This window comes from Periplaneta americana, chromosome 5 (assembly GCF_040183065.1).
Source record: "Periplaneta americana isolate PAMFEO1 chromosome 5, P.americana_PAMFEO1_priV1, whole genome shotgun sequence".
In the NCBI taxonomy this organism is placed as follows: Eukaryota; Metazoa; Arthropoda; class Insecta; order Blattodea; family Blattidae; genus Periplaneta; species Periplaneta americana.
This window is the reverse complement of record NC_091121.1, coordinates 119,038,269-119,063,881: the sequence shown is the minus strand read 5'-3', so window position 1 is coordinate 119,063,881 and position 25,613 is coordinate 119,038,269. Positions and strand designations below refer to the sequence as shown.

At 32.5% G+C, this 25,613-nt stretch overlaps 1 protein-coding gene across 12 annotated transcripts in view; it reads right to left on the bottom strand.

Moving 5' to 3' along the window:
- Positions 1-2,905: 2,905 nt before the first annotated feature.
- LOC138700107 (T-complex protein 11-like protein 1) overlaps positions 2,906-25,613 on the bottom strand; it is a 137,149-nt gene continuing 114,441 nt past the window's right edge. For 9 of the 12 annotated variants that reach the window (XR_011332206.1, XR_011332205.1, XR_011332204.1 and 6 more), the window contains one exon: positions 2,906-10,932. Coding sequence is in view for 1 of the 12 variants with exons in the window: in XM_069826431.1 (XP_069682532.1) it covers positions 10,928-10,932 (5 nt within the window). In the remaining 11 variants the exon portion in view is untranslated. Of the gene's footprint in view, positions 10,933-11,126; positions 11,712-18,698; positions 19,040-19,125; positions 19,187-25,613 lie in introns of those variants that run through there. The other 3 variants (XR_011332209.1, XR_011332208.1, XM_069826427.1) reach the window with 3 other exon arrangements.

Below are 25,613 nucleotides of genomic sequence, written 5' to 3'. Positions count from 1 at the left end.
ATCCAACCACATAACTGTACGTGTATGCAGTCATTTGCCAGAGCCCAGTAGAGGAAAATGATGAAGTTGAAGTGATGTCTATGAATATAGTTGGCAGGCTAATTCAAGGGTAAAATCTTCAGACCTAATGAAAAAGATGTTTCCTATATGAGGAGGTCCCGGCAAGAAAGTGCCAAGCCACAGTTTTGGCCAAATTGAACTAATCATGCCATCTCATGGGAAATAATACATTTAAAATTATGGTGTCAAGAGTTTCTGGAGAAAACCTAACAGATGGCTCTATTATCCGTTGTATGTTCTTACCCTAATACTTCATGCATCTTCTATAACGGCAAGACAATGTCAAGCAACAAAGATAGTTTGGAGAGAATGGTAAATAGGAGGAAGCTTAAGTTTTCTAATGAATCAAATGATGAATAAAGTAATTCCAGCTCTGATTCTGAATATTTGCCACTTTCTGAAGAAGAATTAACATCAAAAACTGAAATATAGTTAAATGTTGTTTGGCATTATATTGCCCTCAGAATGTTAAATGTAAATGTGTTGCTTGGACAAAGTATGCATTTCATTTCATAAAAGATGTTTCTAATTGCTTTTTCATTATTTATTTAAAGTAATAATACTGTCCATTAATGTCTAACGTTTTGTTCCTTTTATTACCTTATGTGAGTCAAGATATTCTTAAATTTAAAATTGTTGCTTGGCATTTTCTTGCCCTAAATTTTTGCAATATGTTGCTTGGCATTCTCTTGTCTTAAATATTTAATATTTATATGAGTGCATTACCATATTATTGAATTACCATCAAGTAGATTTTTGAGTAGTATAAACATATGAACTAATTTGACTTTTATAATATGGTATTTTATTTCTGGAAAAAAAAAATTCATTATTAAAATATTGTTTCAAAAATCAGCTTAAAAATTAAACCTCTATAAATATTATAATATTTGAGATAGGGAAAAAACAAAAAACATCACAGTGCTGGGCAAACAACAGGGTTTACAAAACATTGGGAAGATGTCCGTCATTCTCTTGTTCAATGTATAGCATTCTGTCGGCGACAACATGCACAGCATTTTGCAGATAACGTCTTGAAATATTGGCAATTTCTTGCGAGATGGCATCTTTCAGTTGCAGTAGGGTTGTTGGATGTGTCAGAAAAACTCGTTCTTTAAGGTAACCCCACAACCAAAAGTCGGCCGGATTGAAATCTGGAGATCGTGGAGGCCACATTGTTGGAAAGTGCCTACTGATGACACAATCGCCAAACATCTGCGTAATTTTTTTGCAGGGATAAAGATGCGGGGTGGAGCGCCATCTTGCATGAAGATTATGTTTTCCATATCGTGATTCCTCTGTCTAGGGATGACGAAGTTCTGTAACATGCTGCAGTAGTACTCCCCATTTACTGTAACAGTCTGTTTTATTCCAGTATTGCCCACACCAGTGGAGTGAAGGTTAACGCATTTGGTCGGGAAACCAGGTGGCCCGGGTTCGATTCCCGGTCAGGGCAAGTTACCTGGGGTTTTCCCCTCAACCCAATATGAGCAAATACTGGGTAACTTTCGGTGCTGGATCCCAGACCCATTTCACGGGCATTATCACATTCATCTCATTCAGACGCTAAATAACCTAAGATGTTCATAAAGCGTCGTAAAGTAACTTAATAAAAATTAATGGTGGAGTTAACACGCGTAATTGAGGTTCGTTTTTCGACCAAAGTCATCAGTAAGCACTTTCCAACAATGTGACCTCCGCGATCTCCAGATTTCAATCCGACCGACTTTTGGTTGTGGGGTTACCTTAAAGAACGAGTTTTCCTAACACATCCAACAACCCTAAAGATGTCATCTCGCAAGAAATTACCAATATTCCAAGACATCATCTGCAAAATGCTGTGCATGGTGTCACAGTCAGAATGCTGTACGTTGAACAAGAGAACAGCGGACATCTTCCCAATGTTTTGTAAACCCCGTTGTTTGCCCACACTGTGATGTTTTTGTTTTTTCCCTATCTCAAATATTATAATATTTATAGGGGTTTAATATTTGAACTGACTTTTTGAAATACCCTATATTTTAGGTTACTGTTTGTCTTTTGAGAAGTAACGAAATTAATATCAAGTTTCTCTGTCTTAAAAATGGTAAATAATAGTTGAAAATATAACATTTCTAATGTCAATAAAACTTCACACTATATAATTAGTAAGTCTTCTGACCAAGACAGTGTCAAGCTACAGAACAGTATACATTATACATTAAAATATAAATTTGTAATATAAAATCATAAAAAATGTGTACAGTATATTTCATATTTTCATTAAAAATGTATCAGGGAAATTAATTATATCTATAGAATCAAAATTTAACTTTTTCTGTGATTTGAGGATTTGATCAAACATTCAACTTGCATTATCTCAAAAGTGTAAAAATGTGGCTTGGCAATTTATTGCCCGGACCCCCTCATATCAGCTATGATCAAATATCTGCTGTATTACCATCTCCTACTCTAAAACATTCTGAAATTCAGTTGTTATATGAATTTTCTTGCCAGTAAATGTTTATGAAAGAGGATAAATCTGTGTTATTTGGGTAAAGGGAGATAAGTAATAAAAATGAGTTTGGAGGTAAATGAAAATTAAACTTGTAACCCTTACTGTAAATAATTTTCTATACAAATAAAACACATCAATTGCTGTATTCTTTTGATTTTTGCACACTCACTTATATAATTTAACTTGTTGTGTTCATCTGGGGAACAAAATTCCATCTGCACAAAAAATAACTTATCTCCCTTTACCCGAACACCATAGAAATAATTGTGACTTAGCTATTATTTTTTGTAACAATAAAGTACTTGTATTAAGAGGCTACAGAGAAAAAAAAAAAAAATGTAATATTGGTTTTAAGAGTTTATGTATTTTTAATAGTTTCAATACATAAGTTTATGTTCCAGTTTCAGAAAAATGTCTTTAGTGTGATATTGTTCTTCATTTCGAACCTATTAGTCATCCATAGACCAAAATATTGCACGCTGTCACTCCCATAACAGAAGGAACTCATTTTAACTAAATAACTGCTATGTCTTTCAAATGTAGCCAATAAGTCATTCTATCGAATTAACTATGTAGAGTAATACTAAAGTACTTTTAAATTAAAATTCCAATAAAAACCGCAAAAAAATTGACTTGTTTGTTAGAGTACCCTATGCACTGTCCCAAAAGTGTCAAACCTGTGACAGAACTTTGCTGCTGAATAAGTCAAAAACTACCTCATATCACACATTCAAACTTTGGGTGAAAACTTGTAGCAATTGAAATAATATCACTGTGCAATTTATTAATTTTTGTAGATTTAATTTTTAAGATTTAGCAATCTATACTTCTGTGCTAGAAGTGCAGACGTTACACCCATGACAATGGAATTGCCCAGCCACAAACATGTACTGGAGAGTAAAAGAAGCTTTCCATCACAACCTGACAGAAGAAATTAAGGATAAACGCTTGAAGGATGTCGTAATATCTTCCCTGCCGGATTGGCCTAGAAGAGAAGCTGTTGTAAAATTTCGCGAGGCAACAGGCCAGGACTGCTTGGCTGATCATCTTCACTGACTTGAAATTTTAGCTCGCCCACGATGCATGCTGCGCCATACTCCATACTCCTGATATCGACTCCAACTATATAATGTGTTGCCCATCCCTTTCAGTTAGTGGTTTTGTGGATAGATATAGGGAAGCCAGAGATAGAATGATAAACTGTTGATAGCAATTTGTTATTAGCTTTAGTATTTAGTGTTATGCTTACTGTCTGTGTTTTATTTGCATTTATATTTGTACTTTTTAACATCATTGTTTGGCTAATGACTCCAGTCAAAGCCTTTGCATTAAATAATTAAATATTCTTAAAAATCAAAATGGAATAACGTATTTAAAATGATAGCTGACCATTCAAAAGTTACATAAACAAAACAAATACAATTAATAATAGAGAAAAATTTGCTCCGGCGCAGGGGATGGAACCCGGGTCCTTGGTTTTACATACCAAGTGCTCTCACCATTGAGCTACGCCGAAGTCCAATCCACAGCACCGGATCGTACCTCTCTCCTCCAGTGCTTTTTCCCTTTGTGGCCTGACTCCAAGTTGGGCATGTATGTCGACATCCCGGGTTCGATCCCTGGTGCCGGAGCGAATTTTTTTCCTCTAATATTAATTGTTACCATAACATGTATTCTGTAGGACCACAAAAAAATCTTTACGTAAAATAAATACAATTATTATACTATGCATTTAAAAATTATTAGCACACATAAATTAAAATATTATCTTGATTGATTAGTAGACTATATCTTCATGGTAACCCTTAGAAAGGGCAGCTATAACTTTTTGTTAGCTCTCACTCACTCTAATTGGAAGCAAGATCTAAAACAACCAAGACAGAAGAAATAACGACATCATATACAAGTTATTGTGAAAGTCTGATTTCTTTATAATAAGAAAAATCTCTTACATTCAAGAAAAAAATTTCTCTATATATTAAGAATAATTCTCAAACACAACTGATCCACAGTGTGTTGTGAGGTATTTTAAAAATATATATACACATATTATATTATTAATTATATTGAAAATGTCGCAAAAATGTCAGTAAGGTAACAACAGTATTTATGAATATTAATTACTCGTATATTTTAATTACAAGTCATGTTATGTTATGTTATGTTATAATATGTTATGTTATGTTATGTGCACATTGGTTTAAGTGCACAGTCAAACTAAATTTCATTTAAATGCAAGATATCCGCCCCCAAAAAAAGGGATTTACATGCACACTTTGTCCCACAAAAGCTTCAACATAACCAAAATCAACCTCTCAGCTGTTGTTTTTGTTCAAAGCAACAATGAAAACTATTTTTTGCCAAAAGAACTTTGCTTCTGGGAACTGTTAATCTACCTCTCATAACATAATAAATTAAACGATATATTAATATTACTTAATGACTATGTAATTTATTACATCTTAGAGTTTCACTCTTGACTGCTTGTTCTTGTCACAGTTACTCCTCTCTCACTGTCACTTAGTTTGGCAAACAATTACTTCACACTGCAATGCACTGAAAATCTATTATAAAAATTACTGGGTAAAATAACTGAGAAAAAAATTAATATTTAAAAGAAACGAAATGTTATGATAAATAACATTATGATAAATAAAGCCAGTGGTGCATAAAAATGATCACTTCGTTTGAATTAATTCACTTTCCAGCATTTTCGGTAAATATATTTCTGTTCAAAACTACTGTGTATTCTATACAAAAATGAGAAATACGGATATCTGCATATATTATATTGTATGTAAACTGTAAAGGCTTCTTCCATTAATCAAAGTACAGTAAAATCCCTCTTATCTAGCACCCAAATAAACGGCAATACCAAAACGAGCACTTTTGGCTAGGCCAAAAAAAAAAAAAAAGTCATTCATGCGAAAGGGAAGAGTCTGATGAAGACGTGAGTGGTTTTTGTAGATCGCACATGCCGCATATTGTGTTTACTCTTTACATTATTCACGCGTGAAAACAGACAGAAAACCCTATTATGTCTTTATATTGTTCACAAGTGAAAACATTGACAGAAAATCCTGTTATGTTCCTGCTGTAGATCGGGTAGCATTGGTTAGTTGCCACTTGGGCCTTGCAAACCATACGCAGAGACAATATCTTTAAATTTACCACATTAACTCGCTCATTTCGAGGGGATGTTGGATGAGTCTAAATAGGAAAGTGTGAAATTCTGTGTGAAAACTCCTGGTGGCCTGTTGACCTACCACATCCGTGTTGCACCGGGGGCATCTACCCCGGTCGAGTGACTGAAGGTGCCAAACCAAGGTCGGGCCCCTTAGAGAAGTTTATTGTTACACTGGTATTGCTTCGGGTACATGGAGGCCAACCATCCCACGGCTTCCCCAGGCACTTACCAGCTGCTGTTCCACAATTTAAGCCGGTTATGGACACCTGCACATGCAGGCGGTGTTCCCTAGCGGGTCTAGGTATCCTGTTGAAACCTAAGAGGAATGCAGTAATAGATATACTACACCCCCCCAGGAACGCCCCTCTGCTACTTACAGACCTGTTACTAAATCTACGTATTACTCTGTGAAAAGATTTATTAAATCTACATACTTAGACTTCAACAAACAAAATTTGATAACACAATCTCAAGGGAAAAAATGGAACTCTCTGCATCATAATCCACAGTTGATTCCCGATTTACCACGCAAATCGTCTGTAGCTGCATTTAGATTGGCAACAAGCCATGACTGTTTGGCCAAGCATCTGCATAGAAATGGAATATATCAGTCTCCTAACTGTCCATTGTGCAACTCAAATCAAGAAATGGATTCAGAACATCTCAAAATCTGTGTATCAGTGGCTAACCATGACAATATCTTTGAAAAATATTGGAGTGCAAGAGGTCAAATGACTTTATTGTCAAATGCCTGGCATTAGAAAACAACAACAACAACTTTTGGCGGGGTAGCTACCGAGTGCTAGGAGTATCGCAAACAGCACCTACAACAAGAGAGTCACAGTTACTCCCACTATAGCATGTAAAAGTTTCATTCCTGTGTAGATAGCATCATTGCTACTACTGCTAAGCACAATAGGAACATCCTCACACTGAAGCAAAAGACTGAATTACTCGGGAAAATGGAGAGAGGAGTTAGTAGATCCAAATTAATGGACAAATATAAAGTTGGAAGTTCAACTTTATACGATATAAAGAAACAAGGCAATCAACTCTGGCGATTCATAAGTAACACTGAATCTACGAAAGTTGCGGAAAATCGAAAAACTGTACATCAGTCTCACTGTGAAGAATTAGATAATGTTCTATATAAATTGTTCGAATTAAAAGATCTCACGGAAAGTCCATTTCTGGGCAGATGTACAACAAAAAGTCCAGGAACTGCACCAGAAACTGAAACTGCAAGGTGAGTGTGAATTTTCCATTGGGTAGCTTAACAGATTCAAAGAGAGACATGAAATCCGAAAACCAGATGTGTCCGGTGAACAAAGGAGTGTCAACGAAGTGTCCACAGATCAATTTATTAATCAGTTCCAGAAAATTGTGTCTGAGAGTAATGTTAGTATGGAACAAATACATAACGTCAGTGAAACTGGTTTATTACGGAGGTGTTTTCCTATAAAAACACTAGCATGTGCGAAGAAAACCTCGCCTAAGGGCTTCAAACAAAACAAAGATGGTTCAGTGAATATTAGAACTGAAAATTAGTGTAAGTGATGTGTTTTAATAAAGAAAATCCACACAGTTTTATGTTATTTAGTTATGATCAAGTGACTAAGAAATAAGCTTCATATGGCTGCAATTTAACAGGTTGGCATCATAGAATATGAACAGGTAATTTCTTAAAATACTTATTCAATTATCTGGCAAAATCTCGTACCCGGAACTTGCCTGGTCCCATTGGTGCTGGTTAAGAGGGATTCTACTGTATCAGTATTTATTTACATGAACAGTTATATTAAAAAGTTTGTTTTTATAATACAAATGACACAAAATGGTCATTTTTATTACCAAAAAATTATGACCACAGATGGCATGGACGTAATAGGACAATATTATTTGTCTTTTCCAGAAACTTTAGTGACTGACAGCAATTATGACCGATGGTGGTTAACAATGAACGAGAACTAAAGAGTGCATCTTTGACATGAAAACGTTTCACAATTCTCTTAACAAGAGTGGTTCATGCCACCAGTTTGAAGAGGAATTTCATTGGGTTATAAAATGTAACACAGTGTTCAATCTCATCAAGCAATCTGAACAACAAAAAGCTGGAAGATACAAGTCCATCAACACTGAAGAAAACAATAATTGAAGCTTCGTTCATGCAAAGTCCAAGTAAGTCTACTAGGCGTTCTTCACAAGATCTTGGCATTTCAAGAAGATCAATTCAAAGGAGGGTTCATGAGCTCTGACTTGATCCATTTCATCCCCATTTAATGGACGTAATTAATGATGGTGATACAGAAAGAGAACGCAGTTTTGTGAAACAATTCTAGGAAAATGTGCAGAGCATGACAATTTTCTTGAAAGAATTTTCTGGATGGATGAAGCGACACTTAAATTGAATGACCATGTCAATAATATGTCAATAGGCACAACTGTCTTATTGGGCTTCTCATAATCCTCATGGTGAAATTAAAAAAGACGTCAATATTGCAGGCATGACAGTCTGATGTGCTACATATCTTGTGTGCACATCCTTTTTTCAAAACAGTGAAAGGCGAGAGTTAAGGGCATGTGACGTAGCTCAATGATGACTTTCTTCCAGCAGTAGTTAACTGGCAAAACATTGACCAAATGTGGTTCTAACAACATGGTGCGCCACCACATTTCAGCATTGTTGCATGCAATTTGTTAGACAAACATTTTCCTCAGCAGTGGATCACGCAATGATAAGTTGAATATACTGTCTGATGACCTGATCTTACTCCTCTGGACTCTATTTTCTGGGGGTTCATAAAAACTGCAGAAAAACCTTGGTTGGTTGGTTGGTTGTAGAACTGAAACGAAAAATTGTTAATGCCTGATCACGAATTATCTAAGAGTAATGTTGCACCTCTGTGCAAAAATGTATTGAAGCTGAAGCAAAGCACTGTGAAACATTGTTGTAATTACTTTCTGTCAGAATATAACATTACACACAAAAGGACATTGTTTTGTTTTGTAACTCAATAGCATGTTCTTCACGAAAGAGGTGAATAATTCTGTCAAGAATACTCCAATAATATTATTGTCCTATTACATCTGTACCACTAAGTATCTAAAATCATTTTGACAATATCCATAACAGGGATTTCAATGTTGTAAAGTCTAAATCTCTAGAAATTTGAACATAACCACTTCAGTAAAAATGGATTGTAATCCCTAAATATTCATTAATTTAATGATAAGAAAATTAATACCAATTGTTCTGCACGGTTAACTATCATTGATAAAATGAATATCACCGTTTCAAGCAATCACAGATATATGTAAACATTTGTTACAGATGTTAGGCATCAGAAAACACATATGTTACGTTACATTTCTTATTCCACCACCCCTTTGTAACAGCTACTTTAATAGTGTCTATTACTGATTTGTGTTGGTATCACAAATTTGTTTTCTATCCCAAAAGTTGCAACAAGTTGCTTACTCACAGTCTTTTGGGACTTTGAAACATACGAGGCCTGTCTAAAAAGTATCCGACCTTTAGCCAGAAAAAATATTTCAAATACCTGACGGGGTTGGGACCCTAATCCCCTTCAAAGTAGGCCCCTTGTGCTTGCACACACTTAGCCCACCGATCCTTCCATGCCAGAAACACCTCTGGAAGTCTTCTTTTGGAATGGTGTTCAGCTCCGTCATCGCGTTCCGCATTATCTCTTCTCTACTCTCAAAACGGGATCCTTTCAGTGGTGTCTTCAATTTTGGAAACAACCAGAAGTCGCAAGGATCCAGGTCTGGAGAGTAGGGAGGTTGGCGAACGGTTGTAATTCCATGTTTTGCCAAGAAAGTGTGGATCAATTGGGATGAATGTGCGGGGGCGTTGTCGTGATGCAAGTGCCAGTTGTTCGCCGTCCACATGTCTGGTCTTTTGCGCCAAACTGCATCATGGAGTCGCCGGAGAACATCGTGATAGTACTCCTTTGTCACCGTTTGTCCTTCTGGTGTGTATTCGTGATGCACAATTCCACGGACATCAAAGAAAACAGTCAGCATCACCTTGATTTTGCTTCGCACCTGCCGCACTTTCTTCGGCCTTGGAGACTCGGGATGCTTCCATTGCGACGACTGTCTTTTTGTTTCTGGGTCATACCCGTACACCCATGACTCATCTCCAGTTATCACGGTGTTCAGAAACCCAGGATCAGTGTTGGCGGTGTCCAGAAGGTCCTGTGCAACGTCACGACGGAGGTCTTTTTGTTCCAGGGACAACAACTTGGGCACGAATTTCGCAGCCACTCGGTTCATGTTCAAATCATCACGCAAAATTGCATGTGCAGAATCTTTACTCACTCCAACCTCTTCGGCAATCTCCCGCATGGTCAAACGACGATCTGCCATCACCAAATTTTGCACCCTCTCAACAACAGCTGCACTCAGAGCAGTTTGGGGCCTGCCACAACGCTGCTCACTCTCCACTGATGTGCAGCCATCTTTGAATCGGTTGAACCATTCCTTAATTTGTGTTACACCCATCGCATCTTCCCCAAACACCTGGTGAATCTTACGAATTGTTTGACTTTGAGAATCACCAAGCTTTCGACAAAATTTGATGCAGTATCTTTGCTCAATTCGTTCAGTCATCTTGCGAGAAAACTAAATCCGACAAACACTTAGAAGAGCACCTTACTTGGCGACCACCAGTCAGTGACTGGAATGCGGTGAAAAAATTCAAGCATGTGCATTACGGTTCCTCCTTCCACCGTGCACAGTGGCGCCGCCTTAGAATCACTACTTTGCGTGGGAAAATTTAAGGTCGGATACATTTTAGACAGGCCTCGTAGATGTATGTGTGTCAGCAATATTTGCTAATTTACTGCCTTTATTTACTTTATAAACACTCATAAGAATCTGTTCTGTTTCTGAGAAATAGTATTGGAGATTATGGAATACATTACGTCATTCCTATTGCATTAATATAAATATTTAAAAATATAACCAATTAAAGTATGACTGACCAACCAACCATAAGGATTTGTTTTAAAGAGTTCATCAGCTGCTGCCAATGCTATCGGCTTGTACTTGTACACTAGAATTTGAAGTGATACTCATGAGGATTATCCCAATGCAATTTCTTCTTAGAAAGGTTTAGTATTTTTATAAGCTCACTCACTGCAGGACCAAATCATGGCAGGTTAATCTATAAAACAAGAGAAAATAAATGACACAATAAATGAATAGACAAACAATTTCTTTTTCTATATATATATATATATATATATATATATATATATATAAAGTTAGAGTGATGTACTATATATATATATATATATATAGTACATCACTCTAACCTTACACTTCTCTTCATACATATTTACTACTTTGTGTACAGATAATATGGACTTATAATCTGAATGATTAGTTGATTAGTTTCTAGTGCTTACAGATATGGTGAATACAGATTGTTTTAGATTCTGCTATTCTAACAGTAAAAAAATTCCACTTCTGAGGTGGAATTCTCATAATCCCAATGACAAATAAAGATGACGACTACAAGACTTGAATTTTGATATAAATATTTCATTTTATTTAATTTCATAGTATTCTGCTCAAAGGCAGGTCTTTCACTGCAAACCCAGCTTTCTCCATTCTTTCCTATTTTCTGCCTTCCTCTCTCCACATATGATCCATATATCTTAATGTCGTCTATCATCTGATATCTTCTTCTGCCCCGAACTCTTCTTCCGTTCACCATTCCTTCCAGTGCATCCTTCAATAGGCAGTTTCTTCTCCAGTGCATCCTTCAATAGGCAGTGACCCAACCATATGCCATGTTCGCAGTTTTTCTTGGAAACGGTAAATGCGATAGCTTCCCACTGCTTTCTACCTTTCGCATCTTAAGAGATCCCAGGGGTTCTAGTATGAAGGTGAGGAGAGTGGATTTGACTAGTTAGGTCCTTCGGACGTCACTGAAATTCACTGCAAGGGTTAAAAATAAGTTCTATCAGGGTTTTTTGACCTGATCAGAGAACGGAAAATCCCAATTAGCAGTGTCTCTTAAATGAATGAATAAAATTAAATGTTTTTCCCAAATCTCGTTACAGAAGAGGGGGCCTTTCAAATTCCATAATGGGGCTAGAGGTAGTAGGTCTGATATCTTGAATGGAATAATGGAAATTTTATTGTACTCGTATATTCTGGTTCTCCTCAACAAATTGGGTAACTTTTGTTTGAAACATTTTTTTTTTTCTAAAGTGAGGTTTTAAAAATTTACAATTTGTTTGAAAATAATACAGATTCCGAGAAAAACCCCATCTGCAACATTGTCCATCTGCGTGACAGTCAGGTGCTCTAGATCGCATAACTATGGCAGGGGTTTATACAGGTTTAATACTCTTTGTGAACCAGAGAGAGAGAGAGAGAGAGAGAGAGAGAGAGAGAGACTTTGGAAAGAAAGGCAACAGTAACATTGTGATAACCATCTTCTTCAAGACACATAATGTCTTAAAAAATGAGTCAAGTGCATCCAGGGTAAGCTAAAGCATATAAAACTGTTGGCAGCAAAGAGATACATGTACACTTGTATCACTTTGCCTCTGCAATTTGTTTTAAACAAATGAATCAAACTGGAAGTGATATTCTCTTTCGTTACATTTAAGAGGAATCTGTTTTGTTGTTTTGTAACATTAGGTCTAATTCTAAAACTTTGTTGTTTGACTGTTTTAAGCAATATCAATTTAGCAGAAGCAAAAAATTATTTAACTCTAGTTATTTGAAAAGGTCAGAATGAATGATGAAAATAGGCTAAGTTATAATCTATCTGTTCTCTGTTTTTATTAATAAATGGATATGATAATGGATTATAGGTTATATTCGTATTAATGATCATGCTACTTCTGTGTTTCGTCCACACCTGTGGAGTAATGGTTAGCGCATCTGGCTGTGAAACTAGGTGGCACGGGTTCGATTCCCATCCGGAGCAAGTTATCTGGTTGAGGTTTTTCCCGGGGTTTTCCCTCAACCCAATATGAGCAAATGCTGGGTAACTTTCGGTGCTGGACCCCGAACTCATTTCACCGGCATTATCACCTTCATCTCATTCAGATGCTAAATAACCTAAGATGTTGATAAAGCATCGTAAAATAACCTACTAAAATAAAAAATAAATTCTGTGTTTCCTATTATTTTCATTATTTATATGACTTTTTACTTTTTTTTTTTTTTGTAATAAATGTTTTAACTCTGCAGTGCTTGGGAAAAGTGACATAAGTCAGTTTTCACAAACCTTTTTTGATAATTTATTGACACTTACACTGGTTTATGTCGATTTGATTTTTTTCTGTATGAATTATTGTAATGGAAGGAATACCTATGTGTTTTTTTCCAAGCGAACAGATGTTCCGTAAGTTGTCAATAAATTATCAAAAAAGGTTTGTGGAAACTGACTTGTGTCACTTTTCCCGAGCACTACAGAACTATTATCTAAGTGTGTTATATGAAATAACACATTGAAATAAAAGTTCTACGCAGTGTTTTAAAGTGTCAGGACAATTCCTTGTTTATAAGACACCAAATTTATTAACTTGAGTGTGACTTCAGACTTATCTTATGGTGTTGAGGATGATAGTGATGGGGAATATGTTGTCCCAGAAACGTCTGATATTCTCATGGTGAAGACACTTCGGGTGAAAGGAAGAGTCGTAAATGTGTAAGATGATTCGCTGCATTGAAGGATTCAGTAAAAGATATCCTAAAGATGTTATGCTTCGATTTAGAAAAGAAGTCAATGTTCTACAAGACTTGTTTTAATGAGCAATATGATTTTGAAACTTATAATGTAAAAAAAACCTGCCAAAGGAGCATCACCTTTTCTTCTTTCTACAAAGAATCACCACAGATTAAACTCGCAAAATATCAGAATCTTCTGGACTCACTTTCATTCATTCCACCTGTCCATCACGAATTTTTCTGTTCCCTTCCACATGAAGTAGGAACAGCAAGGAGAGTAACAGTTAGGAAAGTAATATAGATGATAAAAATGACTAGTTGGATTCAGATAATGATTTGGAGTTAGTCTATTTTGTTTTATTTCCATTCACCACTGTAGGAGATATAATGTTCATATTTCATAAAAATCTTAATATTTTTTTTCATAATTTGCACGATTTTCCTCTCCTTTAATATCCCCATAACTACCATTGAACTGGAATTTGAAGACATTATACAGAGATTATTCAGAAAACACTTGAAAAATCTAAGCCACCCATTCCAATGACAATCCGGGACTCCCAGTCATTGAATAATAATAATAATAATAATAATAATAATAATAATAATAATAATAATAATAATAATAATAATAATAATAATAATAATAATAATAATAATAATAATAATAATAATAATAATGTATTTATTTAATCTGACAGGATTAAGGCCACAAGACCTTCTCTTCCATCCTACCTGATAGCACATATAAATACAAAAAAGAAATACAAACACTGATGAAAATAAAACAAATTAAGTTCAAGCCCTATAGAGGGTCAACAGAATCAAAAGAACACTATAGAGCTCTCATCGCGGTAATACAAGAAAAAATAAAGAAAACAGGGATAGCAATGATGATAGTGATAACTGATAATAATAATAATCTTAAGGATTAAATATTTTCACATTGAAATATTATTATTATTATTATTATTATTATTATTATTATTACTACTATTACTATTATTAAAGCAGAAGGATACAAGTGCACAGTACTTAGTAGTAATTTTTACTTAATATCGTTCAATTAATTAATGTTTCCAGGCTGGCTTTAAGCCGATTGAACCGATTTATCCCAATTGGGCCCCACACTGAAGCAAAATTATTTTTATTTTCAGGACCTGTCTATGGATACTGTACGAAAATGAGAGCAGATATGGAAGTGCCAATGACAGATGTGAGGATAGCACAGAAACAAGAATATGTGAATACCATAAGTTGCTAATATAAATGGCTACATGCTTTCCAAACTTAAACTGATCAAAACTTATTTGACATCAAAGAAAACAACCACAATCCAACAAATATATCATTTTGATATATTGTATTATTGAGAAAAATTATTAATAAAGAAAAATTGTAAACAGACAGTATTTAATAATAATAATAATAATAATAATAATAATAATAATAATAATAATAATAATAATAATAATAAGTTCACAAAGTGCAGTTGAAGAGAGCGTTCGAGTGGTAAACAGTGTCTATAAGTAGGTTAGCGTGTGTGAAGAAGTTATGGGCGATGACCTAGTTTCCTACAGGGGGCGGATCGGAGGCTATAATGCAGAGCATTACCACAGGCATACAAAATGTGAAAACGCTGTAGTGACGGATAGATTCAATATATTGCTGAGCACAGCTGTTTTATCAATCCTATTAATTAATCATTGGAACTATGGAGTTAAACCTGGGGCCAGGCTCTAGGGAAAGAAGAGACAACACTGACGAATTGTTTCAAAGAGAATTGAGAAACTACATGAAAGAAACAAGAGAAGACGGACAGAAGGCAAGTGTTCTACTAAAAAACGTTTCAAATGACTTAGATACACTAGTTAACATGTATAATGAAGTGGAAAAGAAGTTAAAAGAGGTTATTCAAGAGCAGGTTGTGTTAAAAGCAATAGTGAGGAGATGGGAAATTGAAATCAGAAGAAATAACATTGCTTTCTATGGTGTGGAAGAGACTAATTATGAAAAAGAAAGTGACACTTGTTTTGTTGTGTTAGAATTATTAACTAAATATTTCAGATAAACACAAGATAATATTTGTTACTCAGTCAAATGATAAATCAATGTAAAATAATGACTTATATTATTAAGTTTTATTAAGTATTATTAAGATTTATATACATGAATTACAAATTGCAAACGTTTTCGCCCATTCAGGCATCTTCAGGCACAAATACAATATCTCAATATCAAACTGTGTAGCCATTACATTGGTGGTAGATAAACTGTTTAAGATTAATGATGTACAAAACATCTCCATAATTAAAATGTAATATTACAAGTCATAAAATTAAAATAATGTTAAAAACCACGTAGTGTTGTAATTAAACTTCATAATATTGTGTGGAACTCTTGTTCAGTAGAGTCCAATGAGAGATGAATTATGTCTGCTGCTGTTGGAACTGTAGCTAGAATGACGCGGGGTAAGTGTGTGTTCGTGTAAACAACTAACGCGGAAGGATATTGCGTAGTGATGGGGTTAGAGGTTATACAGGAGATTCCGGATTTGAGTCAAATTTCCATTAAGAATGCTGTTTTCTATTTGAATCTGTTTAGCAATATAATATTCCTCTGCAGAATTTATCAATTTAGTATCTATTCCTGATTTTAATATTTTCAAAGTTTTATGTGTTGGGCCTAATTCATGTCCAGTATCTATTAGATGGGATGCGTATGTGGATTTCTTATGGTTATGTTTGAAATCAGAAATGTGCTCATTGTATCTAATTTTGAAATTCCTTTTGGTTTGTCCTATATATTTTTCCTTGCGTGTAAAACATTCCAATCTGTAAATACCATTATTGTGGAGTTTATTAACTTTTTGAAGTCTAGTGTTTAAATTGTTATTGAGTCTATTAGTTGGTTTATGTGCTATGTAAATATTTTCTTTTTTAAAAAAGTTAACTAATTTGCTAGCTATATATTTATTATATGTTAAACTGAAATGTTTTTTGTTGGTATTGTTTTGTTTTGTTAACGTAGATATATTGCTTAGTTCGTTTTTCCATTTGTTCTTATTTATTAATTTCTTAATCAAATTAGTACTGTAACCATTTTCGTTGGCTATTTGTATTATTTTATTATATTCTTTCTCGTAATTGTTTTTGCTTAGTGGAAATTGTATTAATCTATTAATCATGTAATTGAAGTTCTTAGTTTATGTGCAGTAGGATGTTCTGAATTTATGGGAATAATATGGTTGGTGGTTCCGGGTTTTCTGTAAATATTAAATTCTAATCTATTTTTATGTTTTTTTATAATGATGTCTAAAAAATGAATCATATTATTGACTTCAATTTCTTGTGTGAATTTCAAGTTATTATGCGAGTTATTGAAAGATTCTAATATTTGTTCATTAATTTGTTGGCTTTCGTAAATTATTAAAGTATCATCTACGTAACTATTGTAAAATTTAACATTGTGTGTTTTTAGAATATTATTAACTTCTTTATCTTCAATATCTTGAATAATATCTCGGCAAATAAACCGGATAATGGATTGCCCATTGCTAATCCTTTATGTTGTGTATATATTTTATTGTTAAACTAAAAATAATTCTGTTTGGTTACAATGTATAATAGTTTAATTATTTTATCTATTATAGATTTTTGTATATTGTTATTAAGTAGTTTTTTTCTCTATTATGTCAAGAGTTTCTTTTATGGGAATATTAGTATACCGGGGACAGAACAACTAGAGGCTTCGGTTACGTCACTACAGAAGATCTCACACACAGCAGAATTGTTCGTTGCACTACAAACTGAAAACTTTGACCATCTACTTTCACTGATCCAGCTACGCTCTCACAATACAATAACGTCTGTTCAGAAAATGTTTTGCAGCTGAATGGTACCGTATACCTGCTAGTGCGGGAGGAGGGGGTGGTCGGACAGTAAAAGTAACCGTCTCCAAGCTTCTAGATGTTCTGTCCCCAGTATATATAAATTTTCTATATCTAGTGATAACATTTTGGTGTTTTTTGTAATCTTTAAATTTTGAAGTTTGTTAATTAATTGACTGGAATTTTTTGTTGTGTATAAATGTTGTAATTTCAAAGCAGATTTTAGAAAACGTTGGAGAAATTTGCATATTTTATAATTTGGAGAATTTATACAATTTACTACTGGTCTCATTGTTATGGGGTATTTGTGTGTCTTGGGTAAGGTTTTCATAGATGGAATTTTTGGATTTTGACTGATATATTTAAACATTTCATTGGGTGGGATAATATCTGGCATTGTTTTCAAAGTGGTTCTAATTTCTTTGTGATAAATATCTGAAGGATCATTTTTAATTTCTACAATTTGATTTTTCTCAAAAAATTCTAAAGTTTTGTTGCAATATTGTTCTTTATCTAAAATTACTACAGCATTGGATTTATTGGCTTTTACTTGGACTGAGTTATTATCATTGAATTTTTTCTGTAAGTTATTTAATTTACGTTCTTTTTGTTTGGCTTTTCTGAATTGTTTTTCTGTTATGGAATTGTTTTTTGTAATCTTTTATTAACTTTGCGGTTTGATGTCTGAGAAAATCTTTTTTGGGTGGGCACAATTCTGTATTATTGTTTCTGTTTCAATTACTAACGTATCTAATGTCTGGTTTATATTAGGTTGAGGAAAATTATATTTGTAACCCAGATTCAAAACGTTAACTTCTTCTTGTGTGAATTCTACATCGGTTAAATTAATTATCCTGTTAGGTTTTGGATTCTGTTGTTCAATATCATGTTTAATTTCAACTTTATTTACAAGATTATCTAATTTCTTATTCAAATTATTGTACTTATTCTCCATTAATGAATGAATCTTTTCATTAATTTCTAGGTCGATGAGAGGCCATGTCTGTCCAAAAGTCTTTGAAATTATTAAATATAGTTCATATAATTGTATGTTTATGTTTTCTTTCTTTTTATACAAAAACTTGATCTGATTTTTTATCCAATTTATTTGTGCAGTTGTTTTAGTCTTTATCGCGGTTTTTGTTTTTGATTTAATTCCAATCGTGGCATATTTCGGAATAACTTTGTTTTCTAAGCATTTACGATTAAACCAAATATTAGCTATCATATTATGAAGTTTAATTTTACAATAGAGATATCACTTGTAGTTATTTGTGTGACCCACATTCATTAACTTAGCATGATAGAAGTATTCAGATTGTCAATTAATACAGACAAACACAATATAATATTTGTTACTCAGTCAAATGACAAATCAGTGTAAAATAATGACTTATATTATATGGTCATTAAGTTTTATATACATGAATTACAAATTGCAAACGTTTTCGCCCATTCAGGCATCTTTAGGCACAAATACAATATCTCAATATCAAACTGTGTAGCCATTACATTGGTGGTAGATAATCTGTTTAAGATTAATGATGTACAAAACATCTCCATAATTAAAATGTAATATTACAAGTCATAAAATTAAAACAATGTTAAAAACCACGTAGTGTTGTAATTAAACTTCATAATATTCTGTGGAACTCTTGTTCAGTAGAGTTCAATGAGAGATGAATTATGTCTGAAATATATAAATAAATACGAAATAGAAATAGGAAATTATCAAATGTAAAAGTGTAATCAGATTTGATAACTGAAAGTACTCACGTTGTTTGAACGTGGCAACTGTATAGCTCACTATAAAACATCCTATGTTCGAAGTAGTTATCTGTAATGAAAATAATAAATAAATCAAAATTTTGAAGAATTTGAAAAACTAATTGGAAGACTAAATTATGGACGTACTTACGTAGACGTGAGATGACCTGCTGCTGTTGGAACTGTAGCTAGAATGACGCGGGGGAAGTGTGTGTTCGTGTAAACAACTAATGCAGAAGGATATTGCGTAGTGATGGGGTTAGAGGTTGTACAGGGGATTCCGGATTTCAGCCAAATTTTCATTAAGAATGCTGTTCTCTATTTGAATCTGTTTTGCAATATAATATTCCTCTGCAGAATTTATCAATTTAGTATCTATTCCTGATTTTAATATTTTGAAAGTTTTATGTGTTGGACCTAATTCATGTCCAGTATCTATTAGATGGGATGCGTATGTGGATTTCTTATGGTTATGTTCGAAATCAGAAATGTGCTCATTGTATCTAATTTTGAAATTTCTTTTGGTTTGTCCTATATATTTTCACTTACATGTAAAACATTGGACAGACATGGCCTCTCGTCGACCTCGAAATTAATGAAAAGATACGTTCATTAATGGAAAATAAGTGCAATAATTTGAATAAGAAATTAGATAATCTTGTAAATAAAGTTGAAATTAAACATGATATTGAACAACAGAATCCAAAACCTAACAGGATAATTAATTTAACCGATGTAGAATTCACACAAGAAGAAGTTAACGTTTTGAATCTGGGTTACAAATATAACTTTCCTCAACCTAATATATTTGGGAATATGCCACGATTGGAATCAAATCAAAAACAAAAACCGCGATAAAGACTAAATCAACTGCATAAATAAATTGGATAAAAAATCAGATCAAGTTTTTGTTTAAAAGAAAGACAACATAAACGTACAATTATATGAACTATATTTAATAATTTCAAAGACTTTTGGACAGACATGGCCTCTCGTCGACCTAGAAATTAATGAAAACATCCATTCATTAATGGAAAATAAGTACAATAATTTGAATAAGAAATTAAATAATCTTGTAAAGAAAGTTGAAATTAAATATGATATTGAACAACAGAATCCAAAACCTAACAGGATAACTAATTTAACCGATGTAGAATTCACACCAGAAGAAGTTAACGTTTTGAATCTGGGTTACAAATATAATTTTCCTCAACCTAATATAAACCAGACATTAGATACATTAGTAATTGAAACAGAAACAATAATACAGAATTGTGCCCACCCAAATAAAGATTTTCTCAGACATCAAACCGCAAAGTTAATAAAAGATTACAAAAAACAATTCCATAACAGAAAAACAATTCAGAAAAGCCAAACAAAAAGAACGTAAATTAAATAACTTACAGAAAAAATTCAATGATAATAACTCAGTCCAAGTAAAAGCCAATAAATCCAATGCTGTAGTAATTTTAGATAAAGAACAATATTGCTACAAAACTTTAGAATTTTTTGAGAAAAATCAAATTATAGAAATTAAAAATGATCCTACAGATATTTATCAAAAAGAAATTAGAACCACTTTGAAAACAATGCCAGATATTATCCCACCAAATGAAATGTTTAAATATATCAACCAAAATCCAAAAATTCCATCTATGAAAACCTTACCCAAGACACATAAAAACCCCATAACAATGAGACCAATAGTAAATTGTATAAATTCTCCAAATTATAAAATATGCAAATTTCTCCAACGTTTTCTAAAATCTGCTTTGAAATTACAACATTTATACACAACAAAAAATTCCTGTCAATTAATTAACAAACTTCAAAATTTAAAGATTACAAAAAACACCAAAATGTTATCACTAGATATAGAAAATTTATATACTAATATTCCCATAAAAGAAACTCTTGACATAATAGAGAAAAAACTACTTAATAACAATATATAGAAAAATCTATAATAGATAAAATAATTAAGCCATTATACATTGTAACCAAACAGAATTATTTTCAGTTTAACAATAAAATATATACACAACATAAAGGATTAGCTATGGGCAATCCCTTATCCGGTTTACTTGCCGAGATATTTATTCAAGATATTGAAGATAAGGATGTTAATAATATTCTAAAAACACACAATGTTAAATTTTACAATAGATACGTAGATGATACTTTAATAATTTACGAAAGCCAACAAATTAATGAACAAATATTGGAATCTTTCAATAACTCGCATAATAACTTGAAATTCACACAAGAAATTGAAGTCAATAATATGATTCATTTTTTAGACATCATTATAAAAAAACATAAAAATAGATTAGAATTTAATATTTACAGAAAACCCGGAACCACCAACCATATTATTCCCATAAATTCAGAACATCCTACTGCACATAAACTAAGAACTTCAATTACATGATTAATAGATTAATACAATTTCCACTAAGCAAAAACAATTACGAGAAAGAATATAATAAAATAATACAAATAGCCAACGAAAATGGTTACAGTACTAATTTGATTAAGAAATTAATAAATAAGAACAAATGGAAAAACGAACTAAGCAATATATCTACGTTAACAAAACAAAACAATACCAACAAAAAAACATTTCAGTTTGACATATAATAAATATATAGCTAGCAAATTAGTTAACTTTTTTAAAAAAGAAAATATTTACATAGCACATAAACTAACTAATAGACTCAATAACAATTTAAACACTAGACTTCAAAAAGTTAATAAACTCCACAATAATGGTATTTACAGATTGGAATGTTTTACACGCAAGGAAAAATATATAGGACATACCAAAAGAAATTTCAAAATTAGATACAATGAGCACATTTCTGATTTCAAACATAACCATAAGAAATCCACATACGCATCCCATCTAATAGATACTGGACATGAATTAGGTCCAACACATAAAACTTTCAAAATATTAAAATCAGGAATAGATACTAAATTGATAAATTCTGCAGAGAAATATTATATTGCAAAACAGATTCAAATAGAGAACAGCATTCTTAACGAAAATTTGAATCAAATCCGGAATCCCCTGTACAACCTCTAACCCCATCACTACGCAATATACTTCTGCGTTAGTTGTTTACACGAACATACACTTCCCCCGCGTCATTCTAGCTACAGTTCCAACAGCAGCAGGTCGTCTCACATCTACGTAAGTACGTCTATAATTTAGTCTTCCAATTAGTTTTTCAAATTCTTCAAAATTTTGATGTTCTATAGTGATCTATACAGTTGCCACGTTCAAACGACGTGAGTACTTTCAATTATCCCATCCAATTACACTTTTACATTTGATAATTTCCTATTTCTATTTCGTATTTATTTATATATTTCAGACATAATTCATATCTCGTTGGACTCTACCGAACAAGAGTTCCACACAATATTATGAAGTTTAATTACAACACTACGTGGTTTTTAACATTGTTTTAATTTTATGACTTGTAATATTACATTTTAATTATGGAGATGTTTTGTTCATCATTAATCTTAAACAGATTATCTACCACCAATGTAATGGCTACACAGTTTGATATTGAGATATTGTATTTGTGCCTGAAGATGCCTGAATGGGCGAAAACGTTTGCAATTTGTAATTCATGTATATAAAACTTAATGACCATATAATATAAGTCATTATTTTACACTGATGTGTCATTTGACTGAGTAACAAATATTATATTGTGTTTATCTGTATTAATTGACAATCTGAATATTTCCATCATGCTTTCTAAGTTAATGAATGTGAGTCACACAAATATCTACAAGCGATATCTCTATTGTAAAATTAAACTTCATAATACGATAACTAATATTTGGTTTAATCGTAAATGCTTAGAAAACAAAGTTATTCCCAAATATACCACGATTGGAATTAAATCAAAAACAAAAACCGCGATAGAGACTAAAACAACTGCACAAATAAATTGGATAAAAAATCAGATCTAGTTTTTGTATAAAAAGAAAGAAAACATAAACGTACAATTATATGAACTATATTTAATAATTTCAAAGACTTTTGGACAGACATGGCCTCTTGTCGACCTAGAAATTAATGAAAACATCCATTCATTAATGGAAAATAAGTACAATAATTTGAATAAGAAATTAGATAATCTTGTAAATAAAGTTGAAATTAAACATGATATTGAACAACAGAATCCAAAACCTAACAGGATAATTAATTTAACCGATGTAGAATTCACACAAGAAGAAGTTAACGTTTTGAATCTGGGTTACAAATATAATTTTCCTCAACCTAATATAAACCAGACATTAGATACATTAGTAATTGAAACAGAAACAATAATACAGAATTGTGCCCACCCAAATAAAGATTTTCTCAGACATCAAACTGCAAAGTTAATAAAAGACTACAAAAACAATTCCAAAACAGAAAAACAATTAAAAAAAGCCAAACAAATAAAACGTAAATTAAATAACTTACAGTAAAAATTCAATGATAATAACTTAGTCCAAGTAAAAGCCAATAAATCCAATGCTGTAGTAATTTTAGATAAAGAACAATATTGCAACAAAACTTTAGAATTTTTTGAGAAAAATGAAATTATAGAAATTAAAAATGATCCTATATATATTTATGAAAAAGAAATTAGAGCCGCTTTGAAAACGATGCCAGATATTATCCCACCAAATGAAATGTTTAAATATATCAACCAAAATCCAAAAATTCTATCTATGAAAACCTTACCCAAGACACATAAAAACCCCATAACAATGAGACCAGTAGTAAATTGTATAAATTCTCTAAATTATAAAATATGCAAATTTCTCCAACGTTTTCTAAAATCTGCTTTGAAATTACAACATTTATACACAACAAAAAATTCCAGTCAATTAATTAACAAACTTCAAAATTTAAAGATTACAAAAAACACCAAAATGTTATCACCAGATATAGAAAATTTATATACTAATATTCCCATAAAAGAAACTCTTGACATAATAGAGAAAAAACTACTTAATAACAATATACAAAAATCTATAATAGATAAAATAATTAAACTATTATACATTGTAACCAAACAGAATTATTTTCAGTTTAACAATAAAATATATACACAACATAAAGGATTAGCTATGGGCAATCCCTTATCCGGTTTACTTGCCGAGATATTTATTCAAGATATTGAAGATAAGGAAGTTAATAATATTCTAAAAACACACAATGTTAAATTTTACAATAGATACGTAGATGATACTTTAATAATTTACGAAAGCCAACAAATTAATGAACAAATATTAGAATCTTTCAATAACTCGCATAATAACTTGAAATTCACACAAGAAATTGAAGTCAATAATATGATTCATTTTTTAGACATCATTATAAAAAAACATAAAAATAGATTAGAATTTAATATTTACAGAAAACCCGGAACCACCAACCATAGTATTCCCATAAATTCAGAACATCCTACTGCACATAAACTAAGTAACTTCAATTACATGATTAATAGATTAATACATAACTACTGAAGCTTTCCTGGCGACGTGATAAATCGAAATTTTCTCGGGCTTCCAGCCAGGTTGGTGATCCACCGACGTTTCGAGGATGTTCATCTTCCTCATCTTCAGGGTTAAGTGATATCAGAGGGTATCTAGCTCCTTAATTTAAAGTGCCAGAGTGCCCTGTGGCACTATAAATTAAGGAGCTAGGTACCCTCAGATATCACTTAACCCTGAAGATGAGGAAGATGAACATCCTCGAAACGTCGGTGGATCACCAACTTATGACCTGGCTGGAAGATTAATACATTTTCCACTAAGCAAAAACAATTACAAGAAAGAATATAATAAAATAATACAAATAGCCAACGAAAATGGTTACAGTACTAATTTCATTAAGAAATTAATAAATAAGAACAAGGGAAAAAAAACTAAGCAATAAGTTATACCTACGTTAACAAAACAAAACAATACCAACAAAAAACATTTCAGTTTAACATATAGTAAATATATATCTAGCAATTAGCTAACTTTTTTAAAAAAGAAAATATTTACATAGCACATAAACCAACTAATAAACTCAATAACAATTTAAACAATAGACTTCAAAAAGTTAATAAACTCCACAATAATGGTATTTACAGATTGGAATGTTTTACACACAAGGAAAAATATAGAGGACAAACCAAAAGAAATTTCAAAATTAGATACAATGAGCACATTTCTGATTTCAAACATAACCATAAGAAATCCACATATGCAACCCATTTAATAGATACTGGACATGAATTAGGCCCAACACATAAAACTTTCAAAATATTAAAATCAGGAATAGATACTAAATTGATAAATTCTGCAGAGGAATATTATATTGCAAAACAGATTCAAATAGAGAACAGCATTCTTAATGAAAATTTGACTCAAATCCGGAATCCCCTGTACAACCTCTAACCCCATAACTATGCAATATTCTTCCGCGTTGG